We start from the raw sequence: 26725 nt of genomic DNA, 5'->3' as shown, positions 1-26725 counted from the left end.
GCACTCCTATTAATATTTTCTTCTCATAGAAGCGTTAAAAATACGTGGTCTCCATTTCCAATGAGCATGCATCATGTCGCATCGAATAGATGTATTTGTTTTTAAATCGCAGCACCTCACACAGACCATGATAAGAATAAATTTAGTTTCGTCAATGAACATTTATTCTTCTTATCATGCACCTCCCAACCAATAACCTGCCCAACCCTAACACCCCCTCACCGACTTATTCAGTCCTGTTTTAGTCTCGGTACAGCTCTTATCGGATTCATTGAAACACAATATACATAAACAGGGTATATTTTTTTTTTTAAATATGTAAGCAAAATATAATTGTTTTTTTTTTATAACCCAAATCCACAATCAAGAGTGCCATTTCTAAACCCTTCAAAAGCATATGTACGTGGTGAACCCACGACAAGTTCGCAGTAACGACCTTTCAGAGATTACCACATACAAATTCCAGGCGTGAAGACCTATTTGATATTTTACCACATATTAGGACCGAAATTGAAATGCAGTTAACTAATTGGGCATCAAATCCTAAACCACAACATATGGACATCCACGCCACGCATTTCTCATGAATTTGACATATTAATAGTCGAATCATTACGGGTGTTCTCCAAGTTAATTTACACGTATAATTAGGTCTGAAGTACATACTGTGAGCGACATACTTACGCCGAACTTAAACTGTATCTAATGACTTTGAAGAACTCCTTAGTCAATTTTTTCTCGTGGAAATACTTTTGTCACAAAAAATACGTGAAATTCAAAGACGCAGGATAAATGTTTTTTATTGGTTCTACACGTGACAAATCACCAGTATATAAATGCACATCATATCGTTTAAGGAAAATCCCATTTATTACAGTGGAGAATGCAAATAGAAAGTGATTAAACATTTTTTCCCTAATTGGGTGCACCATATATACATGCTTTTATTAACAAGTTCAGCTTTTTGTTGTAGTTTAAAATTTGGTGAATTGAAAAATGTATTTTTATAATTATTTGAGACTTTTTTTACCACATTGCACTTTACTATCGAGGTCATTAAGCTAGACGTTCATTTCTGTTGTTATCAGATCAAATGATATACAACACCGTTAACAACTATCAATGTCTTTCTATCTTTGCAATGTGGGAACTTTTTGCTGACAGCTGATTATCAATGTACATTAGTTTAATTGCAATGTTCATGGAAAGATAGATGTACAGAATAAATAACATGCTGTATATCTTGATACAGGCACAGCTCCAGAAGGCACTCTGTATCATAGTGTATATATCAAATGTAAATCCCCTTGAATAAACAATAATCGAGAAAAGAAATGAAAAACAAAATTAAGGTAATAAATGAAAAACAATAAAAATAAATAAAGCACAATCGAAGATTCATTGATTGCAAATTGGCTTCATCAATTTTGGTAGCTGAAAACATGCCACTGCAAAAACCGAATGTAGACATGGTGGGTTTGCTGCTAAAAGAGTTGATTCTGGCGGTACAAGTGTTCACCTGTTTAAGATCTAAAAATCGTTGTAGTAACATACATTGTAATGATGATTAATGAATAATTGTGCAGTTGTAACAAGACGTGTATCTCAAACAAAGGTGTTTTACACCGACAGTGATAAGTCAATCGTTTAGCAAATAAGGCTTCAGATCCTTACATGTATGTATCCTTACAATGTATGTATCCTTACATGTATGTATCCAAGCCTCTATAACGACACCACCATCAGTTCGGTTTTCCTACAATTCCGTCAGCACTACTACCAATCCTGTTTTCCGGCAACTTAACATTGAGTGACCAAAATTGTTTGTTTTCGTCATTTTTGTGTGAACATGTAAATCGGTTATTATTTTTGCAAAAGTTCTGTTTCTATATTTTCTTTTATTTCCGTTTACATTTCACAGGTAAAATCCAAGCACCACCAATTTGGGTATCCCACTATCCCGCCAACATTAATTTAGTTGTCCCTTTATCTAGCCTCCACTTATCTAGTTGCTACACTATCCTGCCAACACTACTCTGTTTGTCCAATTGTTCAGCCACCACTAATCTGTTTGTCCTACTCTCTAGATACCATTTATCTGGTTTCCCCACTATCCAGCCACCACTAATCCAGTTGTCCCACTATCCAGCCACCACTAATCTGGTTGCCCAACTCTCTAAAAACCACTAATCTGGTTGCCCAACTCTCTAGACACCACTTATCTGGTTTCCCCACTATCCAGCCACCACTAATCTGGTTGCACCTCTTTCGAACCTTCACTAATCTGGTTGCACCTTTATCTAGCCACCACTTAAATGGTTGCCCCCGCTATTCAGCCACCACTAATCTGGTTGCCCAACACTCTAAACACCACTTATCTGGTTGCCCAACTCTCTAGACACCACTTATCTGGTTTCCCCACTATCCAGCCACCACTAATCTGGTTGCACCTCTTTCCAACCTTCACTAATCTGGTTGTACCTTTATCCAGCCACCACTAATCCAGTTGTCCCACTATCCAGCCACCACTAATTCAGTTGTCCTACTATCCAGCCACCACTAATCTGGTTGCCCCACTCTCTAGCCGCCACTTATCTGGTTGCCCCACTATCTAGCTACCACAAATTAAGTTGTCACACTATCCAGCCACCATTAATCTGGTTGCCCAACTCTCTAAAAAAAACACTAATCTGGTTGCCCAACTCTCTAGACACAATTTATCTGGTTTCCCCACTATCCAGCCACCACTAATCCAGTTGTCCCACTATCCAGCCACCACTAATCTGGTTGCACTTCTTTCGAACCTTCACTAATCTGGTTGCACCTTTATCTAGCCACCACTTAAATGGTTGCCCCGCTATCCAGCCACCACTAATCTGGTTGCCCAACTCTCTAAACACCACTTATCTGGTTGCCCAACTCTCTAGACACCACTTATCTGGTTTCCCCACTATCCAGCCACCACTAATCCAGTTGTCCCACTATCCAGCCACCACTAATCTGGTTGCACCTCTTTCGAACCTTCACTAATCTGGTTGCACCTTTATCTAGCCACCACTTAAATGGTTGCCCCGCTATCCAGCCACCACTAATCTGGTTTCCCAACTCTCTAAACACCACTTATCTGGTTGCCCAACTCTCTAGACACCACTTATCTGGTTTCCCCACTATCCAGCCACCACTAATCCAGTTGTCCCACTATCCAGCCACCACTAATCTGGTTGCACCTCTTTCGAACCTTCACTAATCTGGTTGCACCTTTATCTAGCCACCACTTAAATGGTTGCCCCGCTATCCAGCCACCACTAATCTGGTTTCCCAACTCTCTAAACACCACTTATCTGGTTGCCCAACTCTCTAGACACCACTTATCTGGTTTCCCCACTATCTAGCCACCACTAATCCAGTTGTCCCACTATCCAGCCACCACTAATCTGGTTGCACCTCTTTCCAACCTTCACTAATCTGGTTGCACCTTTATCCAGCCACCACTTATCTGGTTGCCCCACTATCCAGCCACCACTTATCCAGTTGTCCCACTATCCAGCCACCACTAATCTGGTTGCCCAACTCTCTAAACACCACTTATCTGGTTGCCCAACTCTCTAGACACCACTTATCTGGTTTCCCCACTATCCAGCCACCACTAATCCAGTTGTCCCACTATCCAGCCACCACTAATCTGGTTGCACCTCTTTCCAACCTTCACTAATCTGGTTGCACCTTTATCCAGCCACCACTTATCTGGTTTCCCCACTATCCAGCCACCACTTATCCAGTTGTCCCACTATCCAGCCACCACTAATTCAGTTGTCCTACTATCCAGCCACCACTAATCTGGTTGCCCCACTCTCTAGCCGCCACTTATCTAGTTGCCCCACTATCTAGCTACCACAAATCAAGTTGTCACACTATCCAGCCACCATTAATCCAGTTACCATATAATTGAGCCACAGCTAAAAGGGAAAAGTTTCCCCTTTTCTATTCAACATTGTCCCAATGAGTAAGTTTGTTGCTTGTTTAAAGGGGAACAATTTTGTATATAAGAGTTGTGATGTAAACGTATATGAAGGATATATTTTCAGCTTAAATTAAGTCGAGGACATGCCAATGATCAGGAGATTCTATGTTATATAAAGTCAAGACACAACATGCATTGCAGAGTAATGCAATATCTCGCAAATGTTTACTTTTAAAGTTCAACACCTCTCATTAAGCTGGTATGGTCACCCTGAATCTTTAGCTGATGATGACAAATATTCAAGTAACAAATGAACGTCAGACACACATAAGTGATTGAGCCTTTTGGTAATAGATACATTATGCCAAAAATGAATTGCAATGCAAAATCCAACTGCTTCGTCCTCCCCTTAATGTATGGGTGGTTTTTTTAAAAGACTTTTCATACATAGCGACAATAGTTAAGTCTGTACCAAGGCAATAACCTGTCTCAATCTTACCAACATGTATAACGATGTCGTCAAATTGTGTTGTCAATTTATAAAAAAAACCAAAACATGTTAGGTTTAAGACCTTTTGGTTATATTTAATGTCTTCCAATAAACATGATGCAACATCTAGTTATACATTTCTTATCGCGAGACCAGATGTGAACTCAATGCGTGCTTTAAACATAAATTTAAGTGTGTAGGGCAAGTGAATTCTAAAAATGGGATTGGTGTTTCGTGAGGATCTCTAACATTGGTAACTTTTTTTATTACAGACTACCCAATGTAAAGTATTGAGGTGTTACGTACCAGTAGATATTTACAGACTACCCAATGTAAGGTCTGGAAGTGGCACATACCAGTTTTTATTACAGACTACCCAATGTAAAGTATGGAGGTGTTACGTACAAGTATTTATATCATATACCCAATGTAAGGTCCAGACGTGACACATACCAGTTTTTATAACAGAATACCTAATGTAAGGTCTGGAAGTGACACATACCAGTTAGTATTACAGAATATCTAATGTAAGGTCGGGAAGTGACACATACCGGTTATTATTACAGAATACCTAATGTAAGGTCTGGAAGTGACACATACCAGTTTTTATTACAGACTACCCAATGTAAGGTCGGGAAGTGACACATACCAGTTATTATTACAGACTACCCAATGTAAGGTCTGGAAGTGACACATACCAGTTTTTATTACAGACTACCCATTGTAAAGTATGGAAGTGACACATACCAGTTTTTATAACAGACTACCCAATGTAAAGTATGGAAGTGAAACATACCAGTTTTTATTACAGAATACCCAATGTAAGGTCTGGAAGGGACACATACCAGTTTTTATTACAGACTACCCAATGTAAGGTCTGGAAGTAACACATACCAGTTTTTATAACAGACTACCCAATGTAAAGTATGGAAGTGACACATACCAGTTTTTATAACAGACTACCCAATGTAAAGTATGGAAGTGACACATACCGGTTATTATTACAGACTACCCAATGTAAGGTCGGGAAGTGACACATGCCAGTTATTATTACAGACTACCCAATGTTAGGTCTGGAAGTGACACATACCAGTTTTTATTACAGAATACCCAATGTAAGGTCTGGAAGTGACACATATCAGTTATTATTTACTGAATAATCAATGTAAAGTCAGGAGCGGTCACGTACCAATATGTATCTACAGGAACCCCAATGTAAAGTCTGGAAGTGACACATACAAGTTTTTATTACAGACTACCCAATGTAAGGTCTGGAAGTGACACATACCAGTATTTATATACAGAATACCTAATGTAAAGTCTAGAGGTGACACGTACCAGTATTTATATACAGAATACGCAATGTAAAGTCGAGAGGCGACACGTACCAGTATTCATATACAGAACACCAAATGGAAAGTCGAGAGGTGACACGTACCGGAATTTATATACAGAAGACACAATGTAAAGTCTGGAGGTGACACGTACCGGAATTTATATACAGAATACCCAATGTAAAGTCGAGAGGTGACACGTACCAGTATTAATATACAGAACACCAAATGTAAAGTCGAGAGGTGACACGTACCGGTATTTATATACAGAATACACAATGTAAAGTCTAGAGGTGACACGTACCGGTATTTATATACAGAATACCCAGTGTAAAGTCTAGAGGTGACACCTACCAGTATTTACATACAGAATACCCAATGTAAAGTCGAGAGGTGACACGTACCGGTATTTATATACATAATACCGAACGTAAAGTCTAGAGGTGACACGTACCGGTATTTATATACAGAATACCCAATGTAAAGTCGAGAGGTGACACGTACCAGTTTGTATTTATATAATACCAAACGTGAGGTTTAAAGGTGTATACAGAATACCCAACGTAAAGTCTAGAGGTGACACGTACCAGTATTTATATACAGAATACCTAATATACAGTCTAGAGGTGACACGTACCAGTATTTAGATACAGAATACCAAATGTAAAGTCTGGAAGTGACACGTACCGGTATTTATATACAGAATACCCAACGTAAAGTCTAGAGGTGACACGTACCGGTATTTATATACGGAATACCCAATGTAAAGTCGAGAGGTGACACGTACCAGTATTTATATACAGAACACCAAATGTAAAATCTAGATGTGACACGTACCGGTATTTATATACAGAATACCCAATGTAAAGTCCAGAGGTGACACGTACCGGTATTTATATATAGATGTCCAATGTAAAGTCTAGAGGTGACACGTACCAGTATTTATATACAGAATATCCAATGAAAAGTCTAGAGGTGACACGTACCAGTATTTATATACAGAACACCAAATGTAAAGTCTAGAGGTGACACGTACCGGTATTTATATACAGAATACTCAATGTAAAGTCCAGAGGTGACACGTACCGGTATTTATATATAGATGCCCCATGTAAAGTCTAGAGGTGACACGTACCGGTATTTATATACAGAATACCCAATGTAAAGTCGAGAGGTGACACGTACCGGTATTTATATACAGAATACCTAATGTAAAGTCTAGAAGTGACACGTACGAGTATTTATGTACAGAATACCCAATGTAAAGTCTAGAGGTGACATGTACCAGTATTTATATACAGAATACCCAATGAAAAGTCTAGAGGTGACACGTACCAGTATTTATGTACAGAACACCAAATGGAAAGTCCAGAGGTGACACGTACCGGTATTTATATAAAGATGCCCAATGTAAAGTCTAGAGGTGACACATGTCAGTTTTTATATACAGAATACCCAAGATAAAGTCTGGAAGTGACACGTACCAGAATTTGTGAATCTTGCAACTTAAGTGTCTTGATGGAAGCAACTTTTAGAAACTTAGACCAGATGCATGTTGTCTAAACGTACCGTAATAGTAAGGTGCAGATATAATGATTGGAAGAGATTTCCCGATTTAGCGCCCATCTGATAAACAATCTCTCCGGTCTTCCGTCGTAATGTTTATGTTGAGGTCTCACTTAAAATCTCATGTCGAAATCGTCAACCTATTTGAAAGATAAAGAAGCTGTTTTAACACTAATTGAAAAATATCTCTAACATATTCAGTAATGCTGATGTTATCTCATAAATTATTATCGCATTGTTAACGCCATGTTAACTTACACAAACTTACTGACATTGAGCAAAGTATCATTTTACAAGTTTTGAAATGAGAAATTTAAACATGTTTTTCTCACGTCTATGTTTTTCCATTACATTTCCATGGTTTTTGTTAAAGTGCTAATTAACGTATACTTGCTCCTTTATTGTCCAGTAGTACGTCTATCTACAACACATGAAGACAATATTCATTAGTATACCTATATATGTACAAATTGTCAGTCGTAGTTATAAATAAACTAGACAATTTCTTTAAGAAATAGCTAAAATAGTTGCCCACGCTCTATCTACTTGTCATCATAAGTTCCAGAATCCAGAAACGCAAACTGGTGCCTGGGTACTGTAATCTTGTATTACGGTTCATTCATGACAAAAGAAAACGACGTCAGTAAAGTTATGAAAATCACTTCCAATGAACATCGACTTTGACGTTGAAACTAAGACCACGTAATGTCTCCCTGATCGAGGTATTTGTGTACTGAATTCCACATTCGTAGAAAGTTTCATAAATAATTAAAATGACATTTGAATGCCTTAGAGCGGTGACGCCGAAGTTGGACAGAAGGACGAACGGACACGAGGGACGTTATATTGATAGGTTGAGTTGATTCAGGCAACATTGCCAGTTCAAGATGAGGGGTGCTATTGGTAGAATTATTCTGGAGGAAGATCAAAATTGATAATATATCATTGCAGTATACATGAGGTCGTATCATGGCTCGTTGTGTCAAAAGCATGCACAGGGTAATTTTAAGTTAATTTGAAGGATGAAATAACTGTTCAGCTGTGATTAAGTTTAACTTTACGGACATAAAAAAACCCACAAGAAGTGTGATATCTAATGTATCCTTATTATATGAACGTGTGTATTTTCTGTAATGCCAGTGTTATCGCCTCGTTAGAATCGCACTCCTCAAGTACAAGTTAATGTAGTCATACGCTCCTTTGGTATTAGGAAAGTGCCTTAACGACCTCTGGACGTGGTGGAAATGATCAATTATATATATAAAAACAAAAACAGGAAAATAAGAAGTATAGCCCTCGAATATCACGTTGAATTTGTTTTTATTTCTGGCGCGTTCCGTAACACGTGTCTCTAATAGGACATAAGCCTACTCGGTAATACTTGTTTACAGCTTTCTTTGTTTATAGTCTACATGGCCTATACTCCAAGATTCGACTTCAGGGTTCATAAGCGTAATGACACTTACTGCAAACTTTATTCACTCATATTACATGATTATAAAATTTAAAAGTAAAATATGCGGGTCCTAGCACTCAAAATGATAACTGTCTATGTTTTCGCCTTTATTTTCAAAACATGTGATTTGAAAATTCAACCTTCATGGAATGTATCGTTGATATCATTGTAGCTTAAGATCACTGTTTACTGGTACTTTGGTAAATTTGTATACTGGTAATTTGGTATACTGGTAAACTGTCATTTAAAGACCAAATGGGCAGGATTTAATAACATAAACAACAATGGGTACATCTTATAATGATCCCATTGTTTAAATGCGCCTTTATAGTTGAATGCGCCGTCACGCCTTCTAAGGGGGTGATGCAACTCCTATAAATTTTGCGATATACAACTGATTTATCGAAGAAAATTAATTCCCCTGTACAGACTTTAATGCAACATAACCTTGACATGGCATGTTTTGATATATGTCAGATTTATGAAAGTAAATCATTTATTTTTATCACATATATTATTTTTTATCATCAGGTCATGGAACGCCTATGTGCTATTTCTCTGTTGGTGGTAACGTTATACATCCAAGTGTTTTCAGGGATAATTATTTCGGCCAGTTAAAAAACTAATCCATTATGCTGTACCAGGCAGAACTGGTTTTATCACTATTTATACGCCATATCGAGCACAAAAAAATAATTTGACCGTTGTAAAGGGAAAATATAATAATAAAACTGAGCAGCGTACGAGCTCTTCCATTATTATTAACCTTCAGACATCCTACATTGACCTTCAAATGTTCTAACATTAACCTTCAAATGTCCTAACATTAATGTTCTGGTCCCGGTTACACAAAGGTTGGTTATGGTTAACCTGGGGTTAGTGAACGTTTTACAATATGAATACAAAGAAATCAAGAACAGTTTGTATCGATTCACTGCTATATGTCTGTTGAGAGAAAAAATTTCATCCCTTACCTTGAGGGTGAATAGAGAAATCGCCAACCCTCGGGGTGATTAAACATAGCCTTGGGTTAGATAACCGTTAAACTCAACCCTCACACCCTCAAGTTAGGGGGAAAACAGTGTTCCCCTACCCAATTATTAGTGATCACAGTTGATTATTATAGTAAAACGTGGACTAGACTTAAGGGCATTAGTAGGCTTCCACTAGCTTCGGACATATATAAAGAAAGACACAATTGATTCCTCCTGGAATTTGAAGACTTGCAAAAAGGGTCAGCTTATAGCAAGGTTGAAGGCTTTAGCGAGAGTTGTGGGTGTTCGAAAGAAAATTACTCAATAATGAACTTCTACGGGATCTTAAGAAAATGAATCCGGATGATTGCATGGAGTCTGGTATAACATTGTTTCACTTGTAACAAAGTTAACGGTATACCCACTACTCTGGTGTAACCGTAACAGTTCGCCTTCACGGTATGTGTGGCATTTTAAATAAGTTAAACAGGGTGTGTATTCCATTATAAGAAAGCGTTTAAGATATAAATTTCACGGAATTAATGTCAAAGCTATCCCGATAAGACAAGCGCCCACGGTGAATTTGATTACTTGGTTGACCTCTAGCGTGAAGCCAGTCACAGAAACACTGGGCCGAGTGTGTCTATAAAATCAGACATAAACGTATGAATTCATTATTGAAATAAACCCTTCGACACTTGACTATACTTGACGGAATAAATGTGTAAAGTATTCAATCAACAGAACATCCAACAAAGTAGTTTCGACTACTTGATAATGGTCTTCTTACCTAATGGCTGATTTTAACGATTAAATAGATATGTATGTTTGGAGAGCTAGGACCACAGCAGACAGAGACAAGAAGTATGGCCTTATACGTATGAGAACATTGACGAAATGAAAATGACGCCTTTACAATACTTGGGAGGTTTATTCTACATCTTTTTCACTTCCATTACCTCCACTCTTGGTACGCCTACCATTTTTTCATTCTCGTGCCGTTTAAGCCTGTATAATCTCGTTACGTTACTGGGTTTTTTAAGACCCAGGCGGAGACAGTTTAACTAGTCTTTTACCACCAGTGGTATTTATGTTCAATATTCTAAAAACAAATATTTCTAAAACACATATAGAAAAATGAGTTTTTTCTACTAATATTATTTCCTTTTCCTCTTCGCAACGTCATATTCATCGTCTCTTGATTGTTTAATATGTAAACAGGGTTGTTCTCATTGTGATTTTAAGAATTATTCAGCTCGCCTTTATTCTGTTAGACTAGCAATGGTATAGAGGCTGTCTGATACTGGTAGGTGACTATTTCAAAACAGCACACTTCCCTACAAACCTGACGTGACGTTTATAACCAATCTGTTATTCCAACAACGTGTAGGTTTCCGTGATGAGTGCATGCCTCCTTTTTGCTACCAAAGGTCCCATTCACTGGTTTAGGCAATTCCATTCTGCTTACTTTTATTCTGTATTTAGCTTAACACATTCCATTGGTAGGTGTGTGGAATTGCACTGTCATTTTCGTTTACATAATTTTAAATTTTAGCTAAGCTTTTATAATTTTTGACAGCGTTTAGTGATATGGACGTGTAATAAAGTTGATGTGGACCTGTTCTGTGAGCAGTTGTAATGTTAGCAGAACAGATATGGAGAGAACAGATTGTACGGAATGAAGGCGTGACATATTTGTGTGCATCCCTAAATAACCAACGACATCGGTCAGCCTATCCTTACATATCAGATTTCATTTGAAACATATTTCAGCACATTCATTTAATAAACTTACGTTTTGGATAACCAAAATCCAAATAATTAGGTTCTTCAAAACACATTAATGGTGAAAATCAAGCTGCTTTCAGCAACACAAAAGATCTTTAAAATACTCTTAATTAGAGATATATATAAAATGACGGTACTCCTATGAAACCTTCAGTGTCTGATGACGTAACGACACGGTAGAACATGAGTTTAATGGGTCATGGAGAAAGTGATATTTTGTGTTATCTATGGACACTACATGTCAGCAACTGTAGCCATCATTAAAAACATACATTACATACATTCTCGTGATATCTAATACATGAATACTTCAGTTTGCTATGCGGGAGATGTCTAATTTTAGAGATCATTTGCAAAAACTGATCTCCTGCAATCTTTTTTCATGTCCAAAAAATATGAAATCGGACCAGTACTTTAATACAAAGTGAACATGTTTACAGGTTTATAGATACGCATGTTACTCAATACCAGACATCTATTTCGAAACGTCCTCACTATTTCGCTGTACATTATATAAATGCAAATAGACGACATTTCATGGTGGATGAATTGTTGAATTGAAAAAGCACAGTTAAATGAAAATCCAAAACCGAATTTCTTGTATCCTCTCATAGATGTATCAATATAAGTGCATTCTCAATATATACATGCAGTTTGATTTCCCCCCGTAAACTGCATGCTGAAGAATCGAGTTTCGAAGATTCTGAGTATTCAATTTGCAAAGTCTAATTGCTAAACCAGAACAGCCTCTTATAGGTTTGATAAAAAAAAAACATGGATTGAAAGGCAACATTCTGATTTGTTGCGACAGAAATATGAACCATCAATCAGAAATGTTGTGTCAAAGATTCACTGCTTTCAGCAAAAATAGCATCCAGACAAAGCAAAATTGAAAGCGTCTTATTTGCAATATGTACATGTACGTGATGAACCATCAAGTCGCTTGTTACTAACTCGTCAATAGGGAATGTTTGGTAGAGAACTGGTCTAGAAATATGTAGTCCCGTGTTCGATTCCAAACGGAGATACATGTACAACACGTAATAACAACAAACTTAACTTTTGAAACCGTGACATCTCAATCATCGGTCAGAGTAATGGGGCTAGAACTGTGCCGCTGACTAACGTTATACTGTTGTACAAATAATCTTTTGCTTAGTTAAATGAACTCGTAGAGCTGAATGATTGTCTGGACGTAGGTAATAGCAGTATTCGGACTATAGGGTCCTTGGTGTATCAAGAAAGATATAATTGTAGAAAGTTGTTGACATGTTTTTTTTATTTACTTATTGTTTGTGTTCATTGTCTCGATACTGTCTTATCTCATCTTATCTTGACAGGTTGTAATGTCTAAAACTCTCCGTTACACACCAAGGAATACGTCTCGTGTTGGCTGCAACTATCCAGCTATCATTCCCGCGGGTATTGGTTATCTCGAGTTTAAAGTTTCACCAGATAAAAACTCCCAACCATAAACATTTTACATATCTCTTACATTGGATCCTTCTTTGATCACAAGATTTGATTTTACACATTTTTTATCGCGAGATATAAGTAAAACATGTAATCCCTTTCCCCAAAATAAGGACGCGTGGAAAACACATTTTCCACATACAAATAACGTCCCGGTATCGTCTAAAACTGACATTTTATGCATATTTTGTTGAGACATATATAAGAAAAAAATCCTTTATTTTACATCCGATGTGGGTTTTGATTTGTATACAAGTGTTTGTTGTTGTTTAAATTATAAAATAGACACAGAACAGGTCTGTTTAGCCTGCTATCATCCGATACCGTACACTTATATCATCTCCTTGCATAGCATCTTCTCTCAGACATTATGGAAAATGTAAAAACCTGTGCATGTTATGTTTCAAATTGATAAGACGTTGTTATCAAGTCGACATATCGTCTTGTTTTAAATGCATTCTGATGATAACGTATTACATGTCAGTAGTAGAGAATCCCATAGTGACGTTCGCCTGTTGACCACAATCTACAGGACCCAACTCACCAACAGTGTATTTACATATTATGTCAGTAGTAGAGAATCACATAGTGACGTTCACCAGGTAACCACAACCTACAGGACCGAACTCACCAACAGTGTATTTACATATTATGTCAGTATTAGAGAATCACATAGTGACGTTCGCCTGGCTACCACAACCTACAGGACCCAACTCACCAACAGCGTGTCCTATATATCATTTCAGTAATAGGGAATCCCATAGTGACGTTCGCCAGGTTACCACAACCTACAGCACACAACTCACCAACAGTGTATCCTATATATCATTTCAGTATTAGAGAATCACATAGTGACGTTCGCCTGGCTACCACAACCTACAGGACCCAACTCACCAACAGCGTGTCCTATATATCATTTCAGTAATAGGGAATCTCAAAGTGACGTTCGCCTGGTTACCACAACCTCCAGGACCCAACTCACCAACAGTGTATCCTATATATCATTTCAGTAATAGGGAATCTCATAGTGAAGTTCGCCTGGTTACCACAACCTACAGGACCCAACTCACCAACAGTGTATCCTATATATCATTTCAGTATTAGAGAATCGCATAGTGACGTTCGCCAGGTAACCACAACCTACAGGACCCAACTCACCAACAGTGTATTTACATATTATGTCAGTATTAGAGAATCACATAGTGACGTTCGCCTGTTGACTACAACCTACAGGACCCAACTCACCAACAGCGTGTCCTATATATCATTTCAGTAATAGGGAATCACACAGTGACGTTCGCCAGGTTACCACAAGCTACAGGACCCAACTCACCAACAGTTTATCCTATATATCATTTCAGTAATAGAAAATCGCATAGTGACGTTCGCCAGGTTACCACATCCTACAGCACCCAACTCACCAACAGTGGATCCTATATATCATTTCAGTAATAGGGAATCACATAGTGACGCTCGCCAGGTTACCACAACCTACAGGACCCAACTCACCAACAGTGTGTCCTATATATCATTTCAGTAATAGGGAATCACATAGTGACGCTCGCCAGGTTACCACAACCTACAGGACCCAACTCACCAACAGTGTATCCTATATTTCATTTCAGTATTAGAGAATCACATAGTGACGTTCGCCAGGTAACCACAACCTACAGGACCCAACTCACCAACAGTGTGTCCTATATATCATTTCAGTATTAAAGAATCATATAATGACGTTCGCCAGGTTACCACAACCTACAGGACCCAACTCACTAACAGTGTATTTACATATCATTTCAGTAATAGGAAATCTCATAGTGACGTTCGCCTGGTTACCACAACCTACAGGACCGAACTCACTAAGAAATAAATATCTACAATTCTTACTTCAATTTACTCAACTCGACGTTGCTTCAGATGTGATTCTCTATTTTCACTTCACTAAACTCGCCGAGTCTCCAAATGTGATCCCCTACTTTACAATGAAATCAACTCACCGAGTATTCACATGTTATTCCTTAATTAACAATGATCTGAACTCGCCGATTCTTAGAAGTTGATCATCTATTTACAATTATGAACACAACCTTGTTTCAGGAAAATACATAATGGATGGTTTTCATTGAATTCACTTGTCGTGAAGAATGTTCTTTTTCGTTGGGATATGTGTCAGATTCGTGCATGTTTACCTAGGCTGAATCTATGAGCTAAATAACTTGAGAAATCGTGAAAATAGGTTCGATATCTTCTACACTGTATAAAGGTATAAATTGAAATCTTTCAAAAAGGTTGCAAAATTATATTTTAAAACACACAATCACCGTCCTCAGTCAGTAAAAGTATAATAATTGTTGTTCTCATCCTTCGTTTGATCAATATAAAAATGTATGATGTACCAGTAATGGTCGACAGTAAGCTAATAGGGCTATCCAAAGGTTTCTTTTAGCGTAGTGGCAAATAGATAATATACTTCATGTAAAACTCTATACAAGATATTGCAAGATCAATTTTCACTTCATGCTTTTGGTATAAACCGCTATTGCATGCACTAATTTTCTCCAGAGGTCATACACGTTTGACCCCCTACGGTTCACTGTTCGCATGTTCATCCGGGCCCAGTTGTTCAAAGGGTGGTTAGCTTAATCACTGTTTAACGACATTTTTCAAACTTAAATATTTCCGTCAATAAACAAGATAAAATGTCACAATTCTGCATGTAAATTCACTCTACTAAATATTTGATATCTGGAAAGTTGTAACCAATTCGGTTGTAGTGTTTTAAAGTTACACGAAAAACAAATTGTGCTCATCACTGATTAAGCTAATCCCCTTTTGAACAACTGGGTCCTGGTATCATAAAACGATCAAAACATGTTAATCCGATTGTAAATGACGATGACGTTTGTTATTAATCTGGATCTTTCAGACGCCGTGTATGTCCTGTGACGAAGCTGTTCAATCAAATCGTTCCTATGAAGCAGACATACAAGAAACCAGTATATCATTCCAACTGTCGAAGTCTCGGCATACCGTGTAAGGGCAAAAAGTAAGTAAATTCCAGCTACTAGTATTAGCCAGAAACTATTTATATTGACCAACCAATCAATCACTTAAAAGATCCCCAAACTGTAATAAATATAAATGGACGAAAAATATCTTTTAAAGCTTATTCTACTTGTACTTTACCTTTCATTTTGTATAATTTTGTGTAAATTGTCTTAAATAAACTAGTCCATGTGTAGTGCAATTTTGCGAATATATCAGTTTCATTTAAAATCATTCCTCAACAAAGCATTCCCTGCATAGGATAGATTCGAACACAGACAATGTCGCACGTTTCATCCGATGCACGCCGACTGTTATCAGCCCTGATCACGTGTCTGGTGTAGTTTCTGGTTTACCCCGGCGTGTCACTGTGTCAAAGTGAACAGTGCCTTTTAAGTTTTATAAGTGACACCGGAAGGATACAGGAAGACCTTTTCACTCCTCACCGAGCATGATAAGTTTGTTACTAGGTCAAGAGAGCTATCATATATACAATGATACCTACTTGTGATGCTAAATTGGATATTTCCATTGACGCTTACATGATTACGTCATGGTTGTTCTGCGCTATAGCACTAGACCTAACATGTAAATGGTCCATTTATTTTGCGAGCTTGCGCATTTCTTGTCAAATCTAAGTACCTTATTCTTCTAATCGAACTGGTCAAACACGAGACCTATATCTCATACATACTGTACTAGCGTTTACAAGGAATTAGGTCAAGGTCGTAGGTATTATATGCGGTGTGGTTTTGCCAATTCGGAATGTTTAAATTGGCGTGCTATATTATTGTTAATTATCTTCTAGTATGTGTAAGAAGATTTCTCTTGTCAGCCCTAAATGATAAACTTTTCAAACTCTACGGCAGTGTAAACTAGCGTTCAATAAAACAAACTATGAACTTATGTAGTTACCCTCTACTTATTTGAGTATATCCTTGATTACGTGACCAAAACATGTTCCTGTCCAGGTTACTCTATAAGACGGCCACGAGGACTGTGTTTTATCGTCGGATGATTCACGACACCGTCCGGATATGCTGTCCTGGGTGGAAGCGGCAAAACAGCCGTCGCCATCTTGGCTGTATGGAACGTAAGTACAATTTGTGACATTTTATTGAATGTTTGTTATTTAAGACAATAAAACTAATGCTTATTACATTTCTGACAACTGTTTTGCTTTTTTTAATTGTAGCAATTTGCTCAGGGGGTTGTCAAAATGGCGGAACGTGTGTTGGCCCGGAGCAGTGCGCATGTCTGAAGCAATTTACAGGATCCTCTTGTGAACGAGGTAACACATCGCCCAAAACTTGGGCTTGTTATTTACTAGCAACAACGTAGAGTTAGCATGTGAAGTAATAATATAGTGATCACGTAGCTGAATTGTGAGATACATTTTTTTATCACCTACCTGTTGACTCTTGTTATAGTAATACAAGCAATTTTCAGACCATGAAATACAACGTTCTGTTGCACTCGTGAATAAATTCGTCCGCGCAATAAACTCGTGCTTTCTGATTCGTTAGAAAAACACAAGTGTGTGGTCTTGCATTTGTATAAATCACAAGAGAAATATGATCCTTAAACAATGGATTGATGATGGGCCTCTTTTTATTAATAAATAAATTTATTTGTTCATTTTTAATCCTTCACTTATTTTCCAAATTGTTAATTGTAATATAGAAGTCGGTAATATGTAATTCTTACTGAAATCCTCATTAAATTAAAAGTGTTAACGGCAATTTTGTTAACTGTTTGCCAACACAATGGAGGCAGAGCAGGAATCTTCACCAACTACAGTGGTTGATGCTCCTATAAAATGATTCTCAAAAAAATCAGAAACATTTTCACTTCAATATTCGTGGGGGGGGGGGGGGGGGGGGAAGAAACTATCAATATATTCCCTAAAACACTGGCTAGTTATCGAGACAACTAATTTAGCGGTACACGGGTTACATGGGTCGATTGTGGTGATGTGTATATCATTGACCACTTTCTTGTTTAATATTTTATAATACGTTCATCTCTTACTAAAGCGGTTAAAAAATTATATAACAAAATAATAATGAAATATGAATACGATTAAACGGTTGTAATTCTTGTATATAACTGAAATGTAAATGTTACGTAATTCAGGAACATGTAACAAAATGCACCAAATACATATTTTATAAACATATGTATACACACATATATATATATATAAATAGAATTCGATCCCTTTCATTTAACCAGAATATATTTCCGGCTCAATTAACGCTTAACTTATAAAGGAAAGTGTGGGTTCTTGTTATTGAAAAAACGCCTTTTCCTTTGAGGACAACATATCAACATGGTGCTTATATAATGGCGTCTATAAATATTTTCCGATGAATAATTGATAATAAAACTGCCGATTACAGCTTCACAAGTGAAGCGTGGGCTGATGAAAGAAATTAATTCGAATACATTAAGTTGGTGAAGAGTTGAAGCACTCCTGGTACAATGACCACTTAAGCCGGTAAGAGTCGTGCTAAGAGGTTTTATATCCGAGAAGTTGATCCTTATAGCGAGGTCCCAGTGGGTAGAATCATTCTTTACAATTCCAACACAAAAAAATCTGTTCCAGTTCTCTTAATGTATTAATCTTTTTTTGGTTCTGAAATGCAGATGTAAAGTGGGGTTTTCGGCTTTCTATAATGAGGTTTTCTAAATTCAGAAAAGGAGATAAGCCTAGATTGCGGAAATGATGTCATATTTCTAATTTTGAAAAGCAAACAACGCCGTTTATAATAAGGTTTAACGACCAAAAAGTATACAGTACTATGTCTGATAATGTAACTGATTATTTAAGAACAGCCAAGCTGCTGAAATAGTGAAGAAATGTCATCAGCCTTTCAAGCAAGTCCTCCGATAACATAAACCAGAATGATTTGAAAAACATTCTTCCGGAGGCTTAGAATGAGATAAAATAAAAACATGGCTACATATGGACGTCATTCTTATAACTTTGCTCATGTACTCTAGCGCCATTTGTTTGTGTAATTGTATCACAAACACTGTCTTTGTCAGCCTCGAAGTGGCAATTCATCCAAGGATATGCTTGACGCCGTCTGTGTCGCGGTCGGGTATTACACAATTGGACTTGTAAACAAGCAACTTGTAACAAGCAGTTCCGGTAAACATTAGGCTACTTTACTTTGCTAAGTACGTATTCATTATATACCAGCTGGCACTCGTTGTTCTAATCTGCGTCGTCCGTGTTTATTCTCAGAGGGAAGTACTTCTAAGTTGATTATTGTTATTGAATCTCTCCTCAGTCCTAGAGCTCGTTTGCCAAAATGTATTACGTCGTTTGATGTCCCCAATGTCTTTATTCGTTATGCAATACACAGAGGATATGGAACGGATGCCAATTGACAATAATCGATATTGTTAATTCATAATTTCTACAGAATATCAATATGCGAATTACTTGTAAAAACATATTGAGGAATTCCTTGATGCTATTGAACCTGATATTGCTTGCAATGGAAAATACTAAATATCAATTGTTTTCGTATTTTTGTGACTTAAAAATAATCTATTCATTTAAATATACACAAGGTCTGATGTCATAATAGATTTCGCTATGTCACACGTTAATGGCAGCGCCTTATTTGTTGATCTAGACAATGTCATTCCTCTAACTTGCATTTTCTGGATGTAAGGCCACACAGTCCGTTGATTAGACGTATGGAGTACCACATACGGTCAGGAAACGTACACCTTTCTCTAGCATTTATATTTACGGTGATCCATGATGTCTTTCATTTTGTTTCCCTTTCTCCCTTCTTACTTCTTGAGGGGTTTTTCGTATCGAGTTGAGCTCATATTTCGTGTTGAGTTGTACATGGCAAGTAATAGCCTGATTCCTTAACTCATCTCAGCTGAATCTTAACAAACAACGACCGTATCCTTTTTGCATTCTGTTCTGTCTTCTTTTTTATTTGTGCCTTTCTTGGCTCAATCATAAAAGTGTTATATGTATCAGCGAAAATGTATAATATCCCAAGTTGTTGTGAAAAATAGCAAATCTGTTTCTCTTTTTCCTATATTTCACTGCTGAATGTGTAATGAGTACGACACCAGAACTAACAGACTACACTGATGTTACACACAGAGGTTTCATAAAAATATTCATCTACAAAAAGACCTCAGGAACATCATGGACTCCTAAAACAAAAACTTAGCCAAGTTACATGTATATAGAGGTATAATTACTCCCACGGCCACGTGGGGTACCCGAGATTATGTCTTCAAATCCTAAACAAGTTACACACGGATACATTGTTATTAACATAGTACAATAACAGGACACACTGAAGTCTCGTGATAGCAAATCATGTCGGCTCAGGTGAGCTCGGTTATTATTATTGATGCAAGGATAGTTGATGGCGATGGGATTATAAAGTTATCAGACTCAAACAATCGATGAAATTGAGGTCAGTATTACAACACCTACAACTCAGTACGTTACATCAGAGTACATTGGTCACTGATTTTGTATTGGGCCTAGCTATCAATTACACAAATCTCAAACTAGTTTCTCGACAGATATAATGTACGTTGTACAGATTAAATGTCTGGTCTTCTTCCCACCGCAGGCGGTATCATTACACGGAAATAAGGGTAATATTTAAGTGCACATCCTGCCTAACATTGTATGATACGTCACGAGGAAATTAGTAAAATTACACAGGACGGATTGTTTATAGTGCTTCCTTCCTCAATAGTTTTTCTCCCTTAACTCGATGATAAAAATGTCACGACATCGTTTTTAAGAACTGTATGAGATGACTAAATGAAATGTGAATACACATTATTTGAAGTAAAGAAATAAAAGAAATATTCCAATTATCATATCATTTCAAAGAAAATTTAACAACGTTTCCTATATATAATCTCTCAGAAGACTATTGGTTTTAGTACAATTTTGATATCACTTCCAGTCGTTACATGTAGTAAACTTGTCGGTGTTTCCTGTTGTAGATGTGGACGAGTGTTTGATGAAAACACACACCTGCCAACACCTGTGTAATAATACCTACGGGAACTACGAGTGTGCCTGCTACGACGGCTTCCGGCTGACAGAGGGAAGGAACTGCGTGTGTGAGTGATTGGATGTCGTTGCATAACTTCTCAATTATCATCAGATATATTAGAAGTCTGAAATAATGAAGATTTTTTTTAAAATATGTTTTCAAATGAATAATTGTAAACCTTACCGTGTCGGTTCAAAAACTTACTTATAATAATAATAATATACAACATTTATATAGCGCCCTATATAGTTTGTAAACTTACTCTAAGGCGCTTTACAACAAATGAATACAAATATTTCTACATAATGTAGTTATGTAATAGATAAAAAAAGGGGCATATAAATCAGTAGTATACATAGATTAAGTTACAAGACAATTGTCTCAATATGCATATAAATGAATATATAAAGGGCGATGTGTAAATGACATCTGTGTGAAGAGTCTAAATGCAGACGTATCGTGTTGGGTCTTTATATCCTTCTTGAATTTAGTCAGGGGTTTTGACTTTCTGATACCAGATGGTACACTATTCCACAACGTGGCCGAAACCCTCCCCAAAACCCAAATATACTATAAACTATAAGACTTATAGATCCTTGATCAAATGTTCTTTTATAGATTTTCCATTTTTTAGATTTTGAATAGAGAGCATTCGTGACCTGGTGTTCCTGTTCTCGAGTGCCATATATGTGTGAACGCAAAATTTATGCAAAGTGAATGTACAACGAAAGCAAAAGTATATCGGGTCCAAGAAGTGGCAGTAGCTTTCCCGTCGATGTTTGTTGACTTGTGTTGTTGCATAGCCTTTATCTTAGACTCTGTGGGGTTTAAATTGGCCTTGTAGCATGTTTATTAGCATTTCGATGACTACAACTCATGGTGTTGTCGTTCTAGTTTGTCCGCTTTGTAATCCAGCCTTTGAGGAAATGATGAACAAAGTCAATGACCTCCAGACTAGGGTCATATTCGTGGAAAAGGAGAAGGTAATAAACTTCATCTACTGAGTTTATTGATAAATAATGTCTTTCGTTCATTTCAAATAGATTGTGAACATTTGATGTAAAGTTTTGTTTACGTTTCAAATATTTAAAACGATCCAGTTTTTGTTGTTTTTTTGTCTCATTCGCTTTTTGCTACCTCAATCGCATGTTAAGTTGAGTTTGGTATTTACTAACATATCAAAATCCGGTTCATTAATTTACAATCTTCTGTCAACAGGATGACTTGCGGGGTAATTTAACTCTGCTGGAAGGTCGATACGAGCAGACTATCAACATCGTGGCGGAAGTGAAGCAGGCAACCATAGGAACGCGCACAGCGCCACCTACATCCACCACAACCACTCCCGCACCAACAACCACGCCCACCTCCACAACCACTACCGCTCCCACAACCACGACCACCACCGCTCCCACAACCACGCCCACTACCACAATTGACCCATTTGACCAGCCATATAATGACGTCGGCTATCTAATAAATTCTCTCAGCGAACAGATATCTCTACTAGAAGAGCGAATGGCGGACTGTAAGAAATTTTACATAGTTTTGTCATGCGGTGAAATTTGAGAAATTAAAATGTGTTGCAGAAATATGCAAATGAATAGGGCGACAGCTTATTCTTTCTCAAACAATACTGCCCCATAAACAAACAGTTAATTAGCTTTCCGGTTTACAGCTTCTGAATATACCTACCCACTCTAAATGCTGTAATCAAAGCATAACACTTAAGAACTATAACACGCAGATTTTTCCATTTATAATCTGTTCGGGTTTTTTCGTCCAACAGACACTGGCGGAAATTCCCGAACGGTTTCCAGTTGACGTTTATTGTTAACCATAAAAAGACACAACCTTATTCCCGCAAAAATATTATTTTGGTAAACTTTGTATTTCAAATATATCACCAACAAAAAACGAAAGCATTCAGAAAGTCCGTAAACTGTCTTAAAAGTATATTTGAATGTAGGTAGTCAAAGTACTTTGGGGGTCGTGGGAATAGAGGATATTTAATGGTGTCTTCAGTAATACCACGGACTCAATCTAATTCCGTGGTAATTAAGGAATGACCAAGATTTTGTTTTGGTATATACGGTATATACCGAAAAGAATTTGTGCACTTTGCATAAATACGCGAAGCGTAAACTAAACAATTGCGCTAAAAAAAAGCTGCGTTGTAATTTTGCATTCTGAAGTGTAAAAAGTAGTTCCGTCATCGGTTGTTTTTCTTTTAGGTATATACGATATATACCAAAAAAAATATTATTGGGGAGATAGGAAATTAAATTATTACCAAATATATTTCACGAGTGTGGCTAATATATTTATGTAAATACTTAAGTGTGTGCACCAAACTTTTACCATAACAACCACGTATTCTACCGTCGCTTCCTTTGAATCTGAACAAAAAAAAGTTGCCTTTGAATGCAGCGAATAGAAGCTACCGTTATGATTGGTCAATACCAAGAAGTGATATTTTCACAGTGTGAAAGATGTTAGTTTTATCAAGTTGATAGAATCCGTTATTTCACTGACAAACATGTAATAAATCATAGTAATAGAGGGGAAATATAACCTGAGATAGCCACAGTACAGAGTGCGTGTGATATATCCCTCCGCGAACTACTTTCACTGTCAGCCTACCTCAGGTAACATTAGGGATGAACTTACTTCCTTTTGCGTTACATTCTCTATCAGAACAGACAGTCCCCTATGCTTAACGTGGTTATTTTCTGTTGACAGGTGAATGTACACAAGGTGGACGAGGACGAGGTTATGACAGTAGATACGGTTACAACAGACCTCGCGGGGGCAGACACAGAGGGACCATTGAAAAGTAGTTATACCTTCACTATCAAGACCTGCTGGGAACTCAAAACAAAGAAATGTCAAGAAGTAAAACTTCGAAGAGGGGATGATTCGAATTTTCAAATGAAGAAGGGACTTATTTGCGTTGAGAACCGTCACGTGATTCCATTCCTATGTCACATATTAAACTCCTGATGTAAAATCTCCACCAGTTTAATGACGCAATATTACGTTAACTACTTGCATCCTTATTACTACGTGGAATCCATTGGTCATGCTCTAGGTATTCTGGAAACAACAGTGCTTGTACTTTGAAGATAACCAGAAGAGCTACGTATACTCCGCGATCAAAACCGGTAACTTATACTTACCCTGATATAATCCTTACTTAAAGTATTGCTCTTGAAAACCACGGGTATGCAAGATGATTCTGTAACAGTTTCAAGATAGTCACATCGTATCATCCACAAGGTGACGCGTACAGAGATTTTTATTCTTTTCTTTTTCTTTAAGAATTTATATTTAGAGTCGTATATGTTGTAATGGAAACATTAGCTCTGTAGCGCTATTTTTACGACATTCTTTGTCAAAAATCCCAAAGGTACAAAAAGATATGTGATAACGGAAGCGGAACCCTTAGATTTTAAAGAAAGCGGAACTTTATCTTCTGTAAAAAGAAATAAGCTGCCCCACACAAACTGTTAGGTCGATACTAATTTGAGTCTCTCGAATCGACCCGTGTGTGATCTTCGGCTAGTCTTGTGGCAGTACTGTTCGACATCGTCTCAACAGGGGCCTGTTCGTTTATGCGGAACAACCGGTTTGTCTGTCTTTAAATGTGACATTTTCGGGTATATATCATGGCGAAGCTGCAAATGTTTATGTAGGCTTGGTCCGCCTGAAAGTACATGTAGCTTCAGATTACTATGACCGATCTTATTTCATAAACAAACAACTCTGGTCGAACCGATTCAACCGTTTGGACCGCGATAAACGAGAGCGGCCCTGGATTATTGTGTTAACATTTTATGTCTTTTGTACAAATCAGCAAACGATATGATTTTTGTTCTGAAGCATCATTTATGCTAAAACAATTGCACCTCAATGTCATTCGTTCATTTTCAAAGCACAGTCATAACTATACTAGTTAGTAAGTAAGAATTTTACAGAGACTCCATTATGACAGAAAATATATATAATCCTGCTTTTCGAGAGTACTCTATGCAATCAATTAATTATTCCTCACTAATCCACTTTTTTAAAAACGTGGCCTTCAGTCTGTAATATTTACAGTGGGTCAGTGACGTAAGTAAATTTGACACCAGACTGCGATAAGCAACAATAGTAATGATATGTTATTGTTCGATCTCTTTATGCCATTTTTATAATAAGATTGCTTCATATTCGAATGTCTTCTATATACAGATATCTTATTTATTATATTACTGTGAATTTTTTTAAGTGTTATACAGTGAAACCCCGATATATTGCCACTGTTTGTTTTTAAAGTGAGGGAGATGTGTAAAGGAAATATTTATAAATGCTCTCACAGAAATTGAATATGTCGAAGTTTAACGAAGTTATGGATTAAACAAATGGCTTTATATAGAGATTCTCCTAAAAACAGTGTGTGTATACTGCAAAACGGTAAAATGTTGCTCCCTTTCTATTTCGCCATTTGTAGCCAAAACAAGAAAGTGTCTTCAAAACGGAGTCAAACATTTTAAAAGTTGTTTCGAAGATTATGCTATAATGTTCAACCTTCAACGTTTTGAATTTGTTGGTTTAGAAATGTTTGAGGAAAATATTAGGGAGCGACAAATACTACCGTCTACAGTATGTCTATAACTTTACGATAGTTATTATGCGTATAATTTGCCTGTGAATACACTTGTTTCTCATGCTACCAAATATAGTATTATGACTCTCACATGATACGTATAATTCATGTATATGATGAGTCTCATCATTTCACGTCTTGTTTTTATAAGTGGTGAATGAGAATTGTCGTTCGAACGAAATTAATTTTATTATGAGAGTGTAGACTGGGAGTGTGAGGGTAGATAACCACTTTTGTATATTAGAATCACTTACCATTTGATGGGGGCACTATGTTGTCACGACAAGGCAATAAACAAAAAGTTAGAATGGTGTCCTACATCATCTGACTTTTAATATTAAGAACAAAAATTAAATAGTTTGGTGTCTTTAGCATATGGAGAAGGGGAGGCTACTCGTACACGCAAAAGATTGCATGTATCTTATCCTCTATATTGATTTTCGTGTTAGTCTTTCTATAAGTGTGACAATATTTTGCTTAAGTCTAGATCTACATAATGTACATGTACCAATTAATGTTCCTACAATATCTGAGTATTCCGCGTGATTTATCGGCACCAGTGGTGGATTTAGATAGGGACCAGTGTATCTAGTCCCTATTTTTTATTTTTTTATTTAAAAGGACAACTGTAAGACCTTTTTTTACCTTCTGCCATTATTCATTGAGCTTCCTCCTTTCAAAAACCATTACTTTGCACCCATCTCAGAATAGGAGACAGCTGCTGGGATTTCATCATAGAATACAAAGCTGAAAACGGATATTTCAGTTATTCTCAAACAAATGAAATATTTACGTCGGTTGAAATAAGCTTAGAAGTGTATTGACCAATAAGCGTATACATGTACATAAACCATTGTCCATTGAGAAAGTCTACACTCCACAATGGCAGATCTGAGAGTTCAGAATAGAGGAGGTCCTCATTCTTGT

The 26725-nt window shown here is 37.1% G+C and overlaps 1 protein-coding gene across 1 annotated transcript in view; it reads left to right on the top strand.

Moving 5' to 3' along the window:
* The window catches only part of LOC110467437 (epidermal growth factor-like protein 8), a 44065-nt gene extending 17627 nt beyond the window's left edge, over nucleotides 1–26438 (top strand). Inside the window, exons 2-8 of the mRNA XM_021524604.1 lie at nucleotides 15969–16088; nucleotides 17059–17180; nucleotides 17283–17378; nucleotides 21098–21217; nucleotides 22045–22133; nucleotides 22369–22678; nucleotides 23893–26438. Of these exons, the coding sequence (XP_021380279.1) occupies nucleotides 15969–16088; nucleotides 17059–17180; nucleotides 17283–17378; nucleotides 21098–21217; nucleotides 22045–22133; nucleotides 22369–22678; nucleotides 23893–23990 (955 nt within the window). The 3' untranslated portion in view covers nucleotides 23991–26438. The remainder of the gene's footprint in view (nucleotides 1–15968; nucleotides 16089–17058; nucleotides 17181–17282; nucleotides 17379–21097; nucleotides 21218–22044; nucleotides 22134–22368; nucleotides 22679–23892) is intronic.
* Nucleotides 26439–26725: the final 287 nt, after the last annotated feature.

The sequence above is a fragment of the Mizuhopecten yessoensis genome, unplaced genomic scaffold (genome assembly GCF_002113885.1).
Source record: "Mizuhopecten yessoensis strain PY_sf001 unplaced genomic scaffold, ASM211388v2 scaffold11173, whole genome shotgun sequence".
In the NCBI taxonomy this organism is placed as follows: domain Eukaryota; kingdom Metazoa; phylum Mollusca; class Bivalvia; order Pectinida; family Pectinidae; genus Mizuhopecten; species Mizuhopecten yessoensis.
Note: the sequence above shows the minus strand (reverse complement) of the source record. Positions and strands in the feature narration are given on the sequence as shown.